The sequence below is a fragment of the Bufo bufo genome, chromosome 10, assembly GCF_905171765.1.
Source record: "Bufo bufo chromosome 10, aBufBuf1.1, whole genome shotgun sequence".
Classification (NCBI taxonomy): Eukaryota; Metazoa; Chordata; class Amphibia; order Anura; family Bufonidae; genus Bufo; species Bufo bufo.
Window position 1 is genome coordinate 86,204,297 of NC_053398.1, and position 18,563 is coordinate 86,222,859.

Genomic DNA, 18,563 nt, shown 5'->3' on the forward strand with positions numbered 1-18,563 from the left:
AGCACTGGAGATGGAGAATTACAAGCAGCTTCGATCTCCTCAGTACTGGAGACGGAGAATTACAAGCAGCTCTGATCTCCTCAGTACTGGAGACGGAGTATTACAAGCAGCTCCAATCTCCTCAGCAGTGGAGATGAAGTATTACAAGCAGCTCTGATCTCCTCAGCAGTGGAGACGGAGAATTACAAGCAGCTCCGATCTCCTCAGCACTGGAGACAGAGAATTACAAGCAGCTCCGATCTCCACAGTGCTGGAGACGGAGAATTACAAGCAGCTTCGATCTCCACAGTACTGGAGACGGAGTATTACAAGCAGCTCTGATCTCCTAAGCACTGGAGACGGAGTATTACAAGCAGCTCCGATCTCATCAGTACTGGAGACGGAGTATTACAAGCAGCTCCGATCTCCTCAGTACTGGAGACAAAGTATTACAAGCAGCTCCGATCTCCTCAGTACTGGAGACGGAGTATTACAAGCAGCTCCGATCTCCACAGCACTGGAGACAGAGAATTACAAGCAGCTCCGATCTCCTCAGCAGTGGAGACAGAGAATTACAAGCAACTCCGATCTCCTCAGCAGTGGATATGGAGTATTACAAGCAGCTACGATCTCCACAGTACTGGAGACGGAGAATTATAAGCAGCTTCGATCTCCACAGTACTGGAGACGGAGTATTACAAGCAGCTCCGATCTCCTCAGTACTGGAGACGGAGTATTACAAGCAGCTCCGATCTCCTCAGTACTGGAGACGGAGTATTACAAGCAGCTCCGATCTCCACAGTACTGGAGACGGAGTATTACAAGCAGCTCCGATCTCCACAGTACTGGAGACGGAGAATTACAAGCAGCTTCGATCTCCACAGTACTGGAGACGGAGTATTACAAGCAGCTACGATCTCCTTAGTACTGGAGACGGAGTATTACAAGCAGCTCCGATCTCCTCAGTACTGGAGACGGAGTATTACAAGCAGCTCCGATCTCCACAGTACTGGAGACGGAGAATTACAAGCAGCTCCGATCTCCACAGTACTGGAGAAGGAGTATTACAAGCAGCTCCGATCTCCTCAGTACTGGAGACGGAGTATTACAAGCAGCTTCGATCTCCTTAGCAGTAGAGACAGAGAATTACAAGCAGCTCCGATCTCCTCAGCACTGGAGATGGAGAATTACAAGCAGCTCCGATCTCCTCAGTACTGGAGACGGAGTATTACAAGCAGCTCCGATCTCCACAGTACTGGAGACGGAGAATTACAAGCAGCTCCGATCTCCACAGTACTGGAGACGGAGTATTACAAGCAGCTCCGATCTCCACAGTACTGGAGACAGAGAATTACAAGCAGCTTTGATCTCCTAAGCACTGGAGACGGAGTATTACAAGCAGCTCCGATCTCCTCAGTACTGGAGTCGGAGAAATACAAGCAGCTCCGATCTCCTCAGCACTGGAGACGGAGTATTACAAGCAGCTCCGATCTCCTCAGTACTGGAGACAGAGAATTACAAGCAGCTCCGATCTCCACAGTACTGGAGACGGAGAATTACAAGCAGCTCCGATCTCCTCAGCAGTGGAGACAGAGAATTACAAGCAGCTCCGATCTCCACAGTACTGGAGACGGAGAATTACAAGCAGCTCCGATCTCCACAGTACTGGAGACGGAGTATTACAAGCAGCTCCGATCTCCTCAGTACTGGAGACGGAGTATTACAAGCAGCTCCAAACTCCTCAGTACTGGAGACGGAGTATTACAAGCAGCTCCGATCTCCTCAGCAGTAGAGACAGAGAATTACAAGCAGCTCCGATTTCCTCAGCACTGGAGATGGAGAATTACAAGCAGCTCCGATCTCCTCAGTACTGGAGATGGAGTATTACAAGCAGCTCCGATCTCCACAGTACTGGAGACGGAGAATTACAAGCAGCTTCGATCTCCACAGTACTGGAGATGGAGTATTACAAGCAGCTCCGATCTCCTTAGTACTGGAGATGGAGTATTACAAGCAGCTCCGATCTCCTCAGTGCTGGAGACGGAGTATTACAAGCAGCTCCGATCTCCACAGTACTGGAGACAGAGAATTACAAGCAGCTCCGATCTCCACAGTACTGGAGAAGGAGTATTACAAGCAGCTCCGATCTCCTCAGTACTGGAGACGGAGTATTACAAGCAGCTCCGATCTCCTTAGCAGTAGAGACAGAGAATTACAAGCAGCTCCAATCTCCTCAGCACTGGAGATGGAGAATTACAAGCAGCTCCGATCTCCTCAGTACTGGAGACGGAGTATTACAAGCAGCTCCGATCTCCACAGTACTGGAGACGGAGAATTACAAGCACCTCTGATCTCCACAGTACTGGAGACGGAGTATTACAAGCAGCTCCGATCTCCTCAGTACTGGAGACGGAGTATTACAAGCAGCTCCGATCTCCTTAGCAGTAGAGACAGAGAATTACAAGCAGCTCCGATCTCCTCAGCACTGGAGATGGAGAATTACAAGCAGCTCCGATCTCCTCAGCACTGGAGATGGAGAATTACAAGCAGCTCCGATCTCCACAGTACTGGAGACGGAGAATTACAAGCAGCTCCGATCTCCACAGTACTGGAGAAGGAGTATTACAAGCAGCTCCGATCTCCTCAGTACTGGAGACGGAGTATTACAAGCAGCTCCGATCTCCTTAGCAGTAGAGACAGAGAATTACAAGCAGCTCCGATCTCCTCAGCACTGGAGATGGAGAATTACAAGCAGCTCCGATCTCCTCAGTACTGGAGATGGAGAATTACAAGCAGCTTCGATCTCCTCAGTACTGGAGACGGAGAATTACAAGCAGCTCTGATCTCCTCAGTACTGGAGACGGAGTATTACAAGCAGCTCCAATCTCCTCAGCAGTGGAGATGAAGTATTACAAGCAGCTCTGATCTCCTCAGCAGTGGAGACGGAGAATTACAAGCAGCTCCGATCTCCTCAGCACTGGAGACAGAGAATTACAAGCAGCTCCGATCTCCACAGTGCTGGAGACAGAGAATTACAAGCAGCTCCGATCTCCACAGTGCTGGAGACGGAGAATTACAAGCAGCTTCGATCTCCACAGTACTGGAGACGGAGTATTACAAGCAGCTCTGATCTCCTAAGCACTGGAGACGGAGTATTACAAGCAGCTCCGATCTCATCAGTACTGGAGACGGAGTATTACAAGCAGCTCCCATCTCCTCAGTACTGGAGACAAAGTATTACAAGCAGCTCCGATCTCCTCAGTACTGGAGACGGAGTATTACAAGCAGCTCCGATCTCCACAGCACTGGAGACAGAGAATTACAAGCAGCTCCGATCTCCTCAGCAGTGGAGACAGAGAATTACAAGCAACTCCGATCTCCTCAGCAGTGGATATGGAGTATTACAAGCAGCTACGATCTCCACAGTACTGGAGACGGAGAATTATAAGCAGCTTCGATCTCCACAGTACTGGAGACGGAGTATTACAAGCAGCTCCGATCTCCTCAGTACTGGAGACGGAGTATTACAAGCAGCTCCGATCTCCTCAGTACTGGAGACGGAGTATTACAAGCAGCTCCGATCTCCACAGTACTGGAGACGGAGTATTACAAGCAGCTCCGATGTCCACAGTACTGGAGACGGAGAATTACAAGCAGCTTCGATCTCCACAGTACTGGAGACGAGTATTACAAGCAGCTACGATCTCCTTAGTACTGGAGACGGAGTATTACAAGCAGCTCCGATCTCCTCAGTACTGGAGACGGAGTATTACAAGCAGCTCCGATCTCCACAGTACTGGAGACGGAGAATTACAAGCAGCTCCGATCTCCACAGTACTGGAGAAGGAGTATTACAAGCAGCTCCGATCTCCTCAGTACTGGAGACGGAGTATTACAAGCAGCTCCGATCTCCTTAGCAGTAGAGACAGAGAATTACAAGCAGCTCCGATCTCCTCAGCACTGGAGATGGAGAATTACAAGCAGCTCCGATCTCCTCAGTACTGGAGACGGAGTATTACAAGCAGCTCCGATCTCCACAGTACTGGAGACGGAGAATTACAAGCAGCTCCGATCTCCACAGTACTGGAGACGGAGTATTACAAGCAGCTCCGATCTCCACAGTACTGGAGACGGAGAATTACAAGCAGCTCCGATCTCCACAGTACTGGAGACGGAGTATTACAAGCAGCTCCGATCTCCACAGTACTGGAGACAGAGAATTACAAGCAGCTCTGATCTCCTAAGCACTGGAGACGGAGTATTACAAGCAGCTCCGATCTCCTCAGTACTGGAGTCGGAGAAATACAAGCAGCTCCGATCTCCTCAGCACTGGAGACGGAGTATTACAAGCAGCTCCGATCTCCTCAGTACTGGAGACAGAGAATTACAAGCAGCTCCGATCTCCACAGTACTGGAGACGGAGAATTACAAGCAGCTCCGATCTCCTCAGCAGTGGAGACAGAGAATTACAAGCAGCTCCGATCTCCACAGTACTGGAGACGGAGAATTACAAGCAGCTCCGATCTCCACAGTACTGGAGACGGAGTATTACAAGCAGCTCCGATCTCCTCAGTACTGGAGACGGAGTATTACAAGCAGCTCCAATCTCCTCAGTACTGGAGACGGAGTATTACAAGCAGCTCCGATCTCCTCAGCAGTAGAGACAGAGAATTACAAGCAGCTCCGATTTCCTCAGCACTGGAGATGGAGAATTACAAGCAGCTCCGATCTCCTCAGTACTGGAGACGGAGTATTACAAGCAGCTCCGATCTCCACAGTACTGGAGACGGAGAATTACAAGCAGCTTCGATCTCCACAGTACTGGAGATGGAGTATTACAAGCAGCTCCGATCTCCTTAGTACTGGAGATGGAGTATTACAAGCAGCTCCGATCTCCTCAGTGCTGGAGACGGAGTATTACAAGCAGCTCCGATCTCCACAGTACTGGAGACAGAGAATTACAAGCAGCTCCGATCTCCACAGTACTGGAGAAGGAGTATTACAAGCAGCTCCGATCTCCTCAGTACTGGAGACGGAGTATTACAAGCAGCTCCGATCTCCTTAGCAGTAGAGACAGAGAATTACAAGCAGCTCCAATCTCCTCAGCACTGGAGATGGAGAATTACAAGCAGCTCCGATCTCCTCAGTACTGGAGACGGAGTATTACAAGCAGCTCCGATCTCCACAGTACTGGAGACGGAGAATTACAAGCACCTCTGATCTCCACAGTACTGGAGACGGAGTATTACAAGCAGCTCCGATCTCCTCAGTACTGGAGACGGAGTATTACAAGCAGCTCCGATCTCCTTAGCAGTAGAGACAGAGAATTACAAGCAGCTCCGATCTCCTCAGCACTGGAGATGGAGAATTACAAGCAGCTCCGATCTCCTCAGCACTGGAGATGGAGAATTACAAGCAGCTCCGATCTCCACAGTACTGGAGACGGAGAATTACAAGCAGCTCCGATCTCCACAGTACTGGAGAAGGAGTATTACAAGCAGCTCCGATCTCCTCAGTACTGGAGACGGAGTATTACAAGCAGCTCCGATCTCCTTAGCAGTAGAGACAGAGAATTACAAGCAGCTCCGATCTCCTCAGCACTGGAGATGGAGAATTACAAGCAGCTCCGATCTCCTCAGTACTGGAGACGGAGTATTACAAGCAGCTCCGATCTCCACAGTACTGGAGACGGAGTATTACAAGCAGCTCCGATCTCCACAGTACTGGAGACGGAGTATTACAAGCAGCTCCGATCTCCACAGTACTGGAGACGGAGAATTACAAGCAGCTCCGATCTCCACAGTACTGGAGACGGAGTATTACAAGCAGCTCCGATCTCCACAGTACTGGAGACAGAGAATTACAAGCAGCTCTGATCTCCTAAGCACTGGAGACGGAGTATTACAAGCAGCTCCGATCTCCTCAGTACTGGAGACGGAGAGTTACAAGCAGCTCCGATCTCCTCAGCACTGGAGACGGAGTATTACAAGCAGCTCCGATATCCTCAGTACTGGAGACAGAGAATTACAAGCAGCTCCGATCTCCACAGTACTGGAGACGGAGAATTACAAGCAGCTCCGATCTCCTCAGCAGTGGAGACAGAGAATTACAAGCAGCTCCGATCTCCACAGTACTGGAGACGGAGAATTACAAGCAGCTCCGATCTGCACAGTACTGGAGACGGAGTATTACAAGCAGCTCCGATCTCCTCAGTACTGGAGACGGAGTATTACAAGCAGCTCCAATCTCCTCAGTACTGGAGACGGAGTATTACAAGCAGCTCCGATCTCCTCAGCAGTAGAGACAGAGAATTACAAGCAGCTCCGATTTCCTCAGCACTGGAGATGGAGAATTACAAGCAGCTCCGATCTCCTCAGTACTGGAGACGGAGTATTACAAGCAGCTCCGATCTCCACAGTACTGGAGACGGAGAATTACAAGCACCTCTGATCTCCACAGTACTGGAGACGGAGTATTACAAGCAGCTCCGATCTCCTCAGTACTGGAGACGGAGTATTACAAGCAGCTCCGATCTCCTTAGCAGTAGAGACGGAGAATTACAAGCAGCTCCGATCTCCACAGTACTGGAGACAGAGAATTACAAGCAGCTCTGATCTCCTAAGCACTGGAGACGGAGTATTACAAGCAGCTCCGATCTCCTCAGTAATGGAGACGGAGAATTACAAGCAGCTCCGATCTCCTCAGCACTGGAGACGGAGTATTACAAGCAGCTCCGATCTCCTCAGTACTGGAGACAGAGAATTACAAGCAGCTCCGATCTCCACAGTACTGGAGACGGAGTATTACAAGCAGCTACGATCTCCTCAGTACTGGAGACAGAGAATTACAAGCAGCTCCGATCTCCACAGTACTGGAGATGGAGAATTACAAGCAGCTACGATCTCCTCAGCAGTGGAGACAGAGAATTACAAGCAGCTCCGATCTCCACAGTACTGGAGACGGAGAATTACAAGCAGCTCCAATCTCCTCAGCAGTGGAGACAGAGAATTACAAGCAGTTTCCGATCTCCTCAGCACTGGAGATGGAGACTTACAAGCAGCTCAGATCTCCTCGGTACTGGAGACGGAGTATTACCAGCATCTTTGATGTCCTTAGCACTGCAAGGGGGAAGGAGTTGAGGGGGAATGTCAAGCTGCAGCAGCGATCTCCTCAGCAATTAGGAGTGTACTGCTGAGCATATGCACACACTCTCGATCTCCTCAGCAGTCACAGTAATGACAAATCTGAGGAGATCGGAGTGAAAATAGGCGCCTTTAGCTGTGATTGGTCAGTCTGGATTGACTGACCAATCACAACGATCATCAGATGGGGACAGCTATGACTTTCTCTGTCATAGGTGTTGTGACCAATCAGCTGTCTGTAACAGCTGTTATCACTATCCTGATCCTGTGTGTTTACTCACAGTGACAGATTAACTGCAGGAAGAGATTGCTGGTCCTAGTGCCTGAAGTACCTGCAAGTTAGGAGAGCAGTCTCGTCCAAGGTCCTGAAGATGTTAAATGGAAGATATCACTGCTAAACAAGAGCTTACTAGACATAAATACCATATCCATGCTTCAGAATGCATACATGTAGTGTTGTTCCATTTCTCTAATCTGTCTGTCTGGAAAAAAGTATGATGACTTAGGCTACTATCACTCTAGCGTTTTAGTTTTCCGGTATTAAGATCAGGCATAGGGGCTCAATACCGAAAAAAAAAAACTCTTCCGTTTTGTCCCCAATTATTGTCAATGGAGACAAAACTGAACTGAACAGAACGGAATGCTCCAAAATGCATTCTGTTCCGTTTAGTTGTGTTCTCATACCAGAGAGCAAACCGCAACATGTTGTAGTTTGCTTTCCGTCCTGGGATGGGGAGCAAGACGGATCCCCAAGTCAATGGGGACAGATCCGTTTTCTCTGCCACAATCTGCCACAATAGAAAACGGATCCGTCCTCCATTCACTTTCAATGGAGTTCATGATGGATCAGTCTTGGCTATGGTAAAGATAATACAACCGGATCCATTCAGTCACCGCCAGCTCTCTGAGAAGCTGTGGCAGACTTTCTTCTGTACCTCTTGCATGATGTTCTTTGTTTTGGTTTCACTTTGTCATCTCTTTTCCTTCTCCCAGCTGTCATCTATTTACACTGATTGCCTCCCTTTATATTCCCTCCCATACTGCCTCACTTTGCGGTTTATACTACTTCCTGGATTGTGTTCACTGCAAGAGGCTGCAACTGCTGGTTCCTCAGATAAGTCTTTTCCTTTATTTGTGTTTCCGTGCTGGCTTAATTCTAGGTGACCCTGACTCCCTCTGTATTAAGTGCAGGGAGCCGGTGGTTGTGTCCCCTCACTATTATAGGGTTTTCAGGTGTCACTCAGTCAAGGTACGAGGGCATGCAATTATCTATCATAAAGATCTTTTCATAAGCAAAGCAGTCAGGGAGAGCTCTAGGGGTTTTATAGGGCTCACCCATATGTTTCTTAGTTTGGGATCAAGTCAGTCGGATGTTTATTTATAACTTCCAGTTTTCTGCAACACCATCCGTGACACATTCACAACAGATGCAGATGGTTGTATTATCATTAACGGAAGCGTTTTTGGTGGACCCTGCCGGATCCAGCAAAAATGCTAGTGTGAAAGTAGCCTTAGTGCTGCAACCTGACTTCGGTATTTCCTCCTGTACCATTGACAACAAGATTAAAAGTTCACTCAAGCTCAATGCTGCTCACAAGAAAATGTGATATGTCTTAACAAAATACATTGAATTGTTAAATATTATCAACATTTTTCTCCCAAATTAACAGCCTATATGTTAAGTGCTCTTGTGCAAACTGTAAACGTGCAGCAATGTTTTTTTTGACAGCAGTGGCTTCCTCTGTGGTATCCTCCCATGAAATCCATTCTTGTTTAGTGTTTTACGTATTGTAGATTCGCTAACAGGGATGTTAGCATATGCCAGAGACTTTTGTAAGTCTTTAGCTGACACTCTAGGATTCTTCTTCACCTCATTGAGCAGTCTGCGCTGTGCTCTTGCAGTCATCTTTACAGGACAGCCACTCCTAGGGAGAGTAGCAGCAGTGCTGAACTTTCTCCATTTATAGACAATTTGTCTTACCGTGGACTGATGAACAGCAAGGCTTTTGGAGATACTTTTATAACCCTTTCCAGCTTTATCCAAGTCAACAATTCTTAATCGTAGGTCTTCTGAGAGCTCTTTTGTGCGAGGCAACATTCACATCAGGCAATGCTTCATGTGAAAAGCAAACCCAGTACTGATGTGTGTTTTTTATAGGGCAGGGCAGCTGTAACCAACACCTCCAATCTCATCTCATTGATTGGACTTCAGTTGGCTGACACCTCACTCCAATTAGCTCTTGGAGATTTCATTAGTCTAGGGGTTCACATACTTTTTCCACCTGCACTGTGAATGTTTACATGGTATGTTCAATAAAAACAAGGTAACATTTAATTATTTGTGTGTTATTAGTTGAAGCAGACTGTGATTGTCTATTGTTGTGACTTAGATGAAGATCAGATCACATTTTATGCCCAATTTGTGCAGAAATCCATATTATTCCAAAGGGTTCACATGCTTTTTCTTGCAACTGTATATGCACTGAGATGCTCTTAGTCGTGGCTGATGGAAACATTCAGTGAATCTACCCACCAGCCGCCTCCCAGCAATAGAAGTCACACGGTCTGTCTGTATGGTAGGTACACTGCTGTCTCCTATTGCTTTTTTACAGTGCAGCCTGCATATGCAAACAACAGCATCATATATCATTAGTGACTGCACTTTGGATGAAGCTGCTTTAAGTGAAACAATTCTACAGTTACAGATTTCTACGTTGTTACATCTATCTGAAGACACATTCTATCTATTTAAATAATTGTCAACAAAATGAAAGTTTTTGGTGGATGTAAAGCACTAGGTGCATTCAAGCTATTACGCCAAATTATAAGCAGAATGATCTTTTTTCTGGCAGTGGCAATGTAAACTTTACATCTTCACAACTACTGACATCTGTTCACATCTACACCTTTACTTGATCCATATTTTGTGTACTTTTCAGAAAGACAGGACACTTTTTTGTAGTGCTAGAAAATGTACAAATTATCAAACTACTTTTTCATTGCTAATACTGGAAGGTAATTTGCCATCTACATGGCGAAAGTAAAATTAATTTTCATTATTATAAAAATCATAAAAAGATAGTTAAAAAATTATTTATACAGTGATTCATACCTTTATCCCAACTGCTTATTACATATTACTGTATTTCATGTTAATAAGTCAATGGTTGCAACATTTACATAAACACTTAGGGGGTGATTCATTACGGATTGAAGTAATCAGGATGATTAAATTCTGTACCTGAACCTTACACATGCTCAGTCTCTCCCACAATTTAGGACACAAATGTATGATTTTTTAAAAATAAAACCACGCTGATTCGATAAAGATAAAACTCCTCTTATAGGGCTAAATAGTTTGATAAATTCTTGCACATTATGGGGGTCATTTACTTAGCTGACCTACACCTAAATTAGGTGTAATTCAGGCGTAGATGGCGGCGCAATCTGCAGCTTCGCCCCACTCACCCCAGTTCTAAAATTGTGGGCATGACGTGGGCAGGCCCATGTCATTCACCATTTTCTATGCCTTAAAGGGTTTCTACCACCAGAAATATTGTTATGTAGCTGACTGATATAGCGATGCGCTAATGTCAGCACTACATAACAGTATGTTTCTAACATTAGTCCCTGCAGCCGTTTTTGTAAAAAAAGCACTTTTATTATATGCTAATGAGCCTCTAGGTGCTATGTGGGCATAGAATAAGCACCTAGAGGCTCCGTCCACTCACGCTTTATCCCGCCCAGGTCCCCTGTTCTGCCCACCCCGCTCCTCTTGATTGATGCCACGGTCCACCGCCTGCGCCGTTCACTTCTGTCTTCGGTGCAGTGAGTGAAGATTGCTCTCCTGAAGCCGGCTTCCTCACTGTGACGTAGTCGGCGCAGGCGCAGTGAGGAATCCGGCACCAGGATCGCATCATTCACTCGCTGCACCTGCGCCGAAGACAGAAGTGAACGGCGCAGGCGCGGGATTTCGTCAATGATGCGATGGTAAACATAACAGAATTTCTGGTGGTAGAAACCCTTTAATAAATGTGCCCCTATGTATTTTAATAATATAGGTACAGTAGTTTTACTCAAACTGCATAAATGAACATCAGCCAGGCTATGACTACAACTCCCAGAATTCTCCATTCATTTCTATAAAGTTCTAAGAACAGCCAAGCAAGTGTGCATCTTGGAAGTCTTAGTTTTAGCACAGCTGCAGTGCTGCAGGTTAGTCATCACAGCTAGACTACTCTGTGGTAATATAATCATCATTCCTTCATTACTGCCTGACAGGCATGGAGTTTTGCTTGGACACCCCCCTTGCATTTACTTAAAGGGTTTCTGTCACCCCGCAAAACTCATATTTTTTTTTTTGGATAGTTAGATTCCTCATAGTGCGATATAGGAGAATATAATGCTCTTACTTACTTTCATGCGGCCGATTCTTTATAAAACGAACTTTTATAATATGTAAATGAGGGCTCTACCAGCAAGTACGGCGTCTACTTGCTGGTAGCTGCTGCAGAAATCCGCCCCCTCGCCGTGTTGATTGACAGGGCCAGCCGTGATCTCCTCCTCCGGCCGGCCCTGTCAGTAATTCAAAAATCGCCCGCCTCGCGTCATTCGGCGCAGGCGCTCTGAGATGAGGAGGCTCGTCTCCTCAGCACTCCCTCAGTGCGCCTGCGCCGATGACTTCTTCTCTTTCGGTGATGTCATCGGCGCAGGCGCACTGAGGGAGTGCTGAGGATACGAGCCTCCTCATCTCAGAGCGCCTACGCCGAATGACGCGAGGCGCGCGATTTTTGAATTACTGACAGGGCCGGCCGGAGGAGGAGATCACGGCTGGCCCTGTCAATCAACACGGCGAGGGGGCGGATTTCTGCAGCAGCTACCAGCAAGTAGACGCCCTACTTGCTGGTAGAGCCCTCATTTACATATTATAAAAGTTCGTTTTATAAAGAATCGGCCGCATGAAAGTAAGTAAGAGCATTATATTCTGCTATATCGCACTATGAGGAATCTAACTATCCAAAAAAAAAAAATGAGTTTTGCGGGGTGACAGAAACCCTTTAAAGACAACCTGTCATTTCCCCATCCCCCCCATCCCAACTGCTATTAAAGATGGAAACAGGTTGACAATGATGTCTTCATATGTGTTCTGCATAACACAGAAAAAGCACTTTGCGTACTATATTCAAATGACCTATAAGGAGTTATGGGGGTAGAGCTGCTCTTCAGGGGAGCCATTCTGACCAGTACCCCTGCTGGCTGGGTATGTCACCACAAGCTGCCTCCACCTTTACATGCTCAGTGAAGAGAGGTGTACTGGCCTCAGCATCATGCACAAAACAATAGAGATAGACTGAATGATTGGGAACCACCTCCATAAGGTGGTGCTAGTGAGATGGTTCTTTTCCTCTTTGCATATTGTTTTTCCATGGAGCATTGCCAATAAGTCTTCATATTATGGATCACTTACAGTAAGTCTCCATACAGGGCTGGTCTCTTTAAGAAGAGCCAGTACCCTGCCTAAGCTAGAGAAGTTCACAAATGTAATAGTATTTACAATAAAAAAAAGTTTGAAAATAGAGAAACCAGAAACAATACAGATTTAATAACACAATATGTTTGTCCCATTGGCTGTGACATGGGGGGCTCAATCTCCACCAATAACCAAATATATTGAATAATTTGTATCTTATAGCCCCTTCTGGTATTTTATATTCCTACATATTTTTAGCTATTGGTTTTTATATTATTCCACAGGTTTATGAAATAGAATGTGGATTTTAATTGTATATGGCCAACATAAGTAGGCCTATTGATATTATAGTAATTATCTTTTAAGTATCTGCATTGATATATATGTATTGATTTTAAAGTATATCTTAAGAAAGCAATACCACAGAGATGTCTCCTTTACTACATGACTTAATCGCAACTAGATGGAGATAATATGCAAAAACCGCATTAACATATGAAAAACCGCACCAATAACGCATGGTTGCGACAGATAGTCGAAAATCCGATTCCGGCCCAGGTTTTCGACAACTCAAAGTGAACTATAAAAGGAAGTGACATTGTAATGGGGGTTGAGACACTGAGGAAGGGGAGAGAGGTCCCCGAAACGCGTTTGGCGTAAGTTCACCCCTACAAAGAGAGATCTGGACTAACTGCAGAGGACCGATGACCACTTGATCCATGAAGCGCTTCACAAGAATCGGCGAATAAATATTCGTAAGCAATACCGGACCAAACAGGCAAAGTCCCGCGAGACATATACCACGTGACTCGGAAGTCTCGGACGAGGACGCCAAACGGGAAAAGAAGACGCCGGTACAAGGTGGTGAGTGGAGACTTGAGACAAGTCATTCCCAAGCGGCGTTCCCGATACATCAAGGGTAAGAGATTAATCTACGCCTTACTCACCACGCACAGTTTATGCTAATATATACCGGAATACCAAGGTCCCGTCTTTCGGACTCTATTACTGTTTTTATTGCCCTCAAATAAGGGAATACTTCTGAGAGAATATTGTGATTACTAAGGAAGTAACTGTCTTTTCAAAAAACAGTGCCGGACCCGGAACTTTTTCAGTTATTATGAACTATACGCATAACCTCAATTAATTGAAGGATATACAGCATATACCTTGACCGAGTGTTTCTAGTGTGTTTTTACCCTGCAGATCCATTTTACACCATTTTTGATTTTATTATTATTTTAATATGGGATTGTATTTTATTGTATACCCTTTTTAAGTGTGATTAATTGCTGTAATAAATTGCCACAATCTATATGACCCACATAATTGAGTGCCAGTCTCATACCATTTGTTTCTAATAAGTTCACAAATGTATTTTCCTTTTTAATTTGTTAACAACTCTTCACTTCTTTTATTACAGATACTGCTTGCATTGACTCATTTTGATTGTTAAGCCATCCTACATATTAAATAAATGTTCATGATCTGAGAGTGATAAGGTTTGTATAGGGACTGCGCTATCAAAGTCCAGAATCCAACTAGCATGCCCGACCGTTGTTCCCTGTACTACTTTGTGTAGTAACCACAGGTATATGTACAGTACTTCATAATACAAAATATTTCCCACATAAACAAGCCAATTAGGCACCTACCAGGATTGGTTGCACCGGAAATGAAGAAGAGGTCCTATATATGCGGTGTCCTCTTGTATAGGCAAACAAATAAAATAAAAATAAAAATCCATGGCCCTGGCAATGTCACATGCAATTCTGGATAATGCTTAAAGCACGCCTCAGCCAGAAGCACGCTTCTCCTCCTCAAAGCTTGCGCTCCATACAGAGCACAAAATGATGTCCCTTGAGCTACAGAATCTCCAAAGGATCAATGTGTTTCGGAAAATGGTCATATTTTCCTTCTTCAGGGGTGAAGATCCTTGTTCTTCTCCTAATTATATAGGCACCTTTAGAATTAAATTGGCACATACTCTATCCTTGGTATTTTGTAACTGAACTGGAGGGCGGTACCAACTCGTGCACTACTGCACTATCTTTTGTGATTACGTTGGTGATTTTATTAGTGAATATGTTTCTGAGAAAAAAACAATACATACTCAACCAATACTCAACCAATCCAAGCTGCATGTTTATGGGGCTAGTGACTGAACAAGTTTTTTGGTGCCCAAGGCAGGGGTTTCAGAATATGTCCCAATCAGACCCTAAAATTCCACATGATAGCTACTGGATTAACAATACTTTCACTGCAACCTCTCACAGTCCATGTGAGTGTGAGAATACATTTCACGCAGATGGACTCTGTTTACTAATTAGATGACTTCTGAAGGCAATTGATCACGCTGGATTTCATTAAGGGGTAACGGAGTACAGGGAGCTGAATACAAATCCCTGGAATTCTCTTTTACAAGGCCTGAAAAAGTATTCATACCTCTTGAACTTTTCCATATTTTTTCACATTACACCCACAAAGTTAAATGTATTTTATTGGGATTTTATGTGACAGACCAACACAAGGTAGCAAGTATGTGTTAAGTGAAAAGAAAATATTTCATGGTTTTCAAAATGGTTTTAAACTGATAAATTGTAAAAGCACTAGCAGTATCAGAATAAAAAGAAATGCAATTTTCTTACTATGTGAAGCTGCAAGTAGTCTCCCAAACCAGAAGCACTGTCCACTCGAAGTAAAACTGCATCCTTCTGCTGTGTGGTGAAGCCAACTGCAAGTCTGTCAGCTCTTGTACTAGGTCGATCATTTGGCGGCCAGGTGTATGTAATGAGCGCTCCCCCTTTACCAAATATATATGTGGTACCAGCTAAAAGAGAAGAGGATAGAAGATGAGAGTGCATCCATTACTGAGCTAATAGAAGACAAATAAGTGCATTAGTTATCAATACATTCAGAAAAGAATACACTATGCAGTTCTCAGGTAATACATTCATAAAGCAAGACACATAAATGCTTTCACAATGTTCTGCAATTATGTAATGCCCTAAATTCACCTATATGATCTTAGAGAAAAGGATGACTATAATAAAAGTACAACATTTGTAACTGGGAGAAAAGTAAAATACCAAAAGATACATAACAAAAAAATAAAAACATTGCTAAAAACCAGGTAAGGAAAATTGACTATGGCAAGGGTATAACCTCAGGCTTAGGAGCAACATATAACTTGTTACCCCCTCCAGAAACTATATGTGACTCCACCAAATTATAGACCATACTGTATATGCTATCTATAATTTGACAACCATGATGGCAACACTATATACATATCCTAGGCACTGAACTGTATTAATTCGGATGGTATAACACCAGTCTTACATTTCACATTAAGATATCAGTGTTAGCAATTTAAGGATTTCTTATTTCCCCCAATGTTTAAAGATGACCTATCACCAATCCCAAAAAAATTGAATTTATTATTTATTCTAGTTGGCCATGCGTCCCTGGGCATGGCATACTTTCACTTGTGAAAATGGCCAAGTTAGCAAATGTTCATGTGTGCAGCAAAAATATGTTATTTCTTAACCGCCTCACGTCCGCCCATAGGATATAAACGTCCTATGGGTGGACGTCTATTTCTGACAGCACGTTTTAAAACGTCCTGTCAGAAATAGCAGCTGCACGCTAATCGTGCAGCTGCTGATCGGGTTGCCCGCTGTCAGTGACAGCAGGGCAACCCTAAGACAAGGCAGGGACAGTGCCCAGGTGTCCCTGCCTTCTAGATCGCTGCAGACACAGCGCTCACCGAGCGCTGTGTCTGCAGAGAAGGAAGCGCTGTGCGCTTCCTGTTCCGGCCCGGCGGTCATGTGACCGCCGTGACCGGAGAGTGCAGGGGCTGTGTGAGGTCTCTCAGAGACCTCGATCAACCCTGCTGTGAGGCTGTACAGCGCTGGATTGCTGCTGTACAGCCTCTCTAGGGGTGCATTTGTCCTGTAACTGGGGCTACTATCTCAGCCCCAGTTACAGGAGAAATCAACTGTGAAAAAAAAAAGAAAAAGTGAAGCAAATGTCCCCCAGAGGTCTTGTATGACCTTATGGGGGACGAAAAGTGTAAAAAAAAATAAAAAAAATAAAGGGTTGAAAAAATAAAATAAAATAAAGTTTCACATGTAAAAAAAAAAAAAGTTCCCAAGTTAGGAATAAAAAAAAAAAAATTAAAATAGAAAAAATAAAGTAAAATAGACATATTTAGTATTGCCGCGTCCGTAAAAACCAGCTCTATAAAAATATCACATGACCTAACCCCTCGGGTGAACACCGTAAAAAAAAAAAAAAAAAAAAAAAAAACTGTGTCAAAACAAGCAATTTTTGTCACGTTGCATCACAAAAGGTGCAACACCAAGTGATCAAAAACGCGTATGTCCCACAAAATGGTACCAATAAAACCGTCACCTCATCCCGCAAAAAATGAGCCCCTACATAAGAAAATCTCTCAAAAAATAAAAAAACTATAGCTCTCAGAACATGGACACATTAAAACATAATTTTTTGGTTTCAAAAATGCTATTATTGTGTAAAACTTTAATAAATGAGAAAAAGTATACATATTAGGTATCGCCACGTCCGTAACAATCTGCTCTATAAAAATGTCACTTGACTGAACCCCTAAGGTGAACGCTGTAAAAATAAATAAATAGAAACTGTGCTAAAACAACCAATTTTTTGGTCACCTTGCCCCATAAAGTGTTATATTGAATGATCAAAAAATCATATGTACCCAAAAATAGTACTAATAAAACTGGCACCTTATCCCCTAGTTTCCAAAATGGGGTCACTTCTTGGGAGTTTCTACTGTAAGGGTGCATCAGGGGGCTTCAAATGGGACATGGCATCTAAAAACCATGTGGAGTTCCTTTCCTTCTGCGCCCTGCCGTGTGCCCATACAGCAGTTTACGACCACATGTGGGGTGTTTCTGTAAACCGCAGAATCTGGGTAATAAATATTGAGTTTTGTTTGGCTGTTAACCATCGATGTGTTAGAGAAAAAAATTGATTAAAATGGAAAATCTGCCAAAAAAGTGAAATTTAAAAATTTGATCTCCATTTTCCTTTAATTCTTGTGGAACGCCTAAAGGGTTAACAAAGTTTGTAAAATCGGTTTTGAATACCTTGAGGGGTGTAGTTTCTACAATGGGGTCATTTATGGGGGTATCCACTATGTAGGCCCCACAAAGTGACTTCAGACCTGAACTGGTCCTTATAAAGTGGGTTTTGGCAATTTTCTTAAAAATTTGAAGAATTGCTTCTAAACTTCTAAGCCTTCTAACGTCCTAAAAAAATAAAATGACATTTCCAAAATGATGCCAACATAAAGTAGACATATGGGGAATGTTAAATAATAAATATTTTATGAGGTATCACTTTCTGTTTTAAAAGCAGAGAAATTGAAATTTAGAAAATTGCGATTTTTTTAAAATTTTTGGGTAAATTTGGGATTTTTTCATAAATAAAGGTGAAATATTTTGACTCAAATTTATGACTATCATGAAGTACAATGTGTCACGAGAAAACAATCTCTGAATGACTTGGATAAATAAAGGCGTTCCAAAGTTATTACCACATAAAGTGAGATATGTCCGTTTTGCAAAATTTGGCCTGGTCAGGAAGGGGGCAAAGGGCCCAGATGGGAAGTGGTTAAAAAAAAGAAGGTTGTGCCTTTGGTGACATCAGTTAGAAGGCAGCTATCCTATAGGTCAATGTTCAACCATTTTAAAAGGGCTTGTGACATCATTTAGGATTATAGCTAAGCCAGTACCTCGTCAAACATCTATTTCAGGGTAATTCCTCTCAGCACTGCAAAGCACAGAAATCTGACTTAGCTGGGTGTCGGGCGTTTCTCATGCCTTTTTCCCAGAGGAACATTGCATGGCCTATAAGACTCTTCTCACCTTTACACCTACCCACAAGTAGAGTACTCCACACATCACCACACCCCTTGAAGTCACTTG

General features: G+C 44.1%; 1 protein-coding gene across 2 annotated transcripts in view; it reads right to left on the reverse strand.

Annotated features, from left to right (window-relative positions):
• Positions 1–18,563, reverse strand: part of NRXN2 (neurexin 2) — a 586,635-nt gene that overhangs the window by 203,293 nt on the left and 364,779 nt on the right. For both annotated transcript variants that reach the window (XM_040409373.1, XM_040409374.1), the window contains one exon: positions 15,240–15,421. In XM_040409373.1, the coding sequence (XP_040265307.1) occupies positions 15,240–15,421 (182 nt within the window). The remainder of the gene's footprint in view (positions 1–15,239; positions 15,422–18,563) is intronic.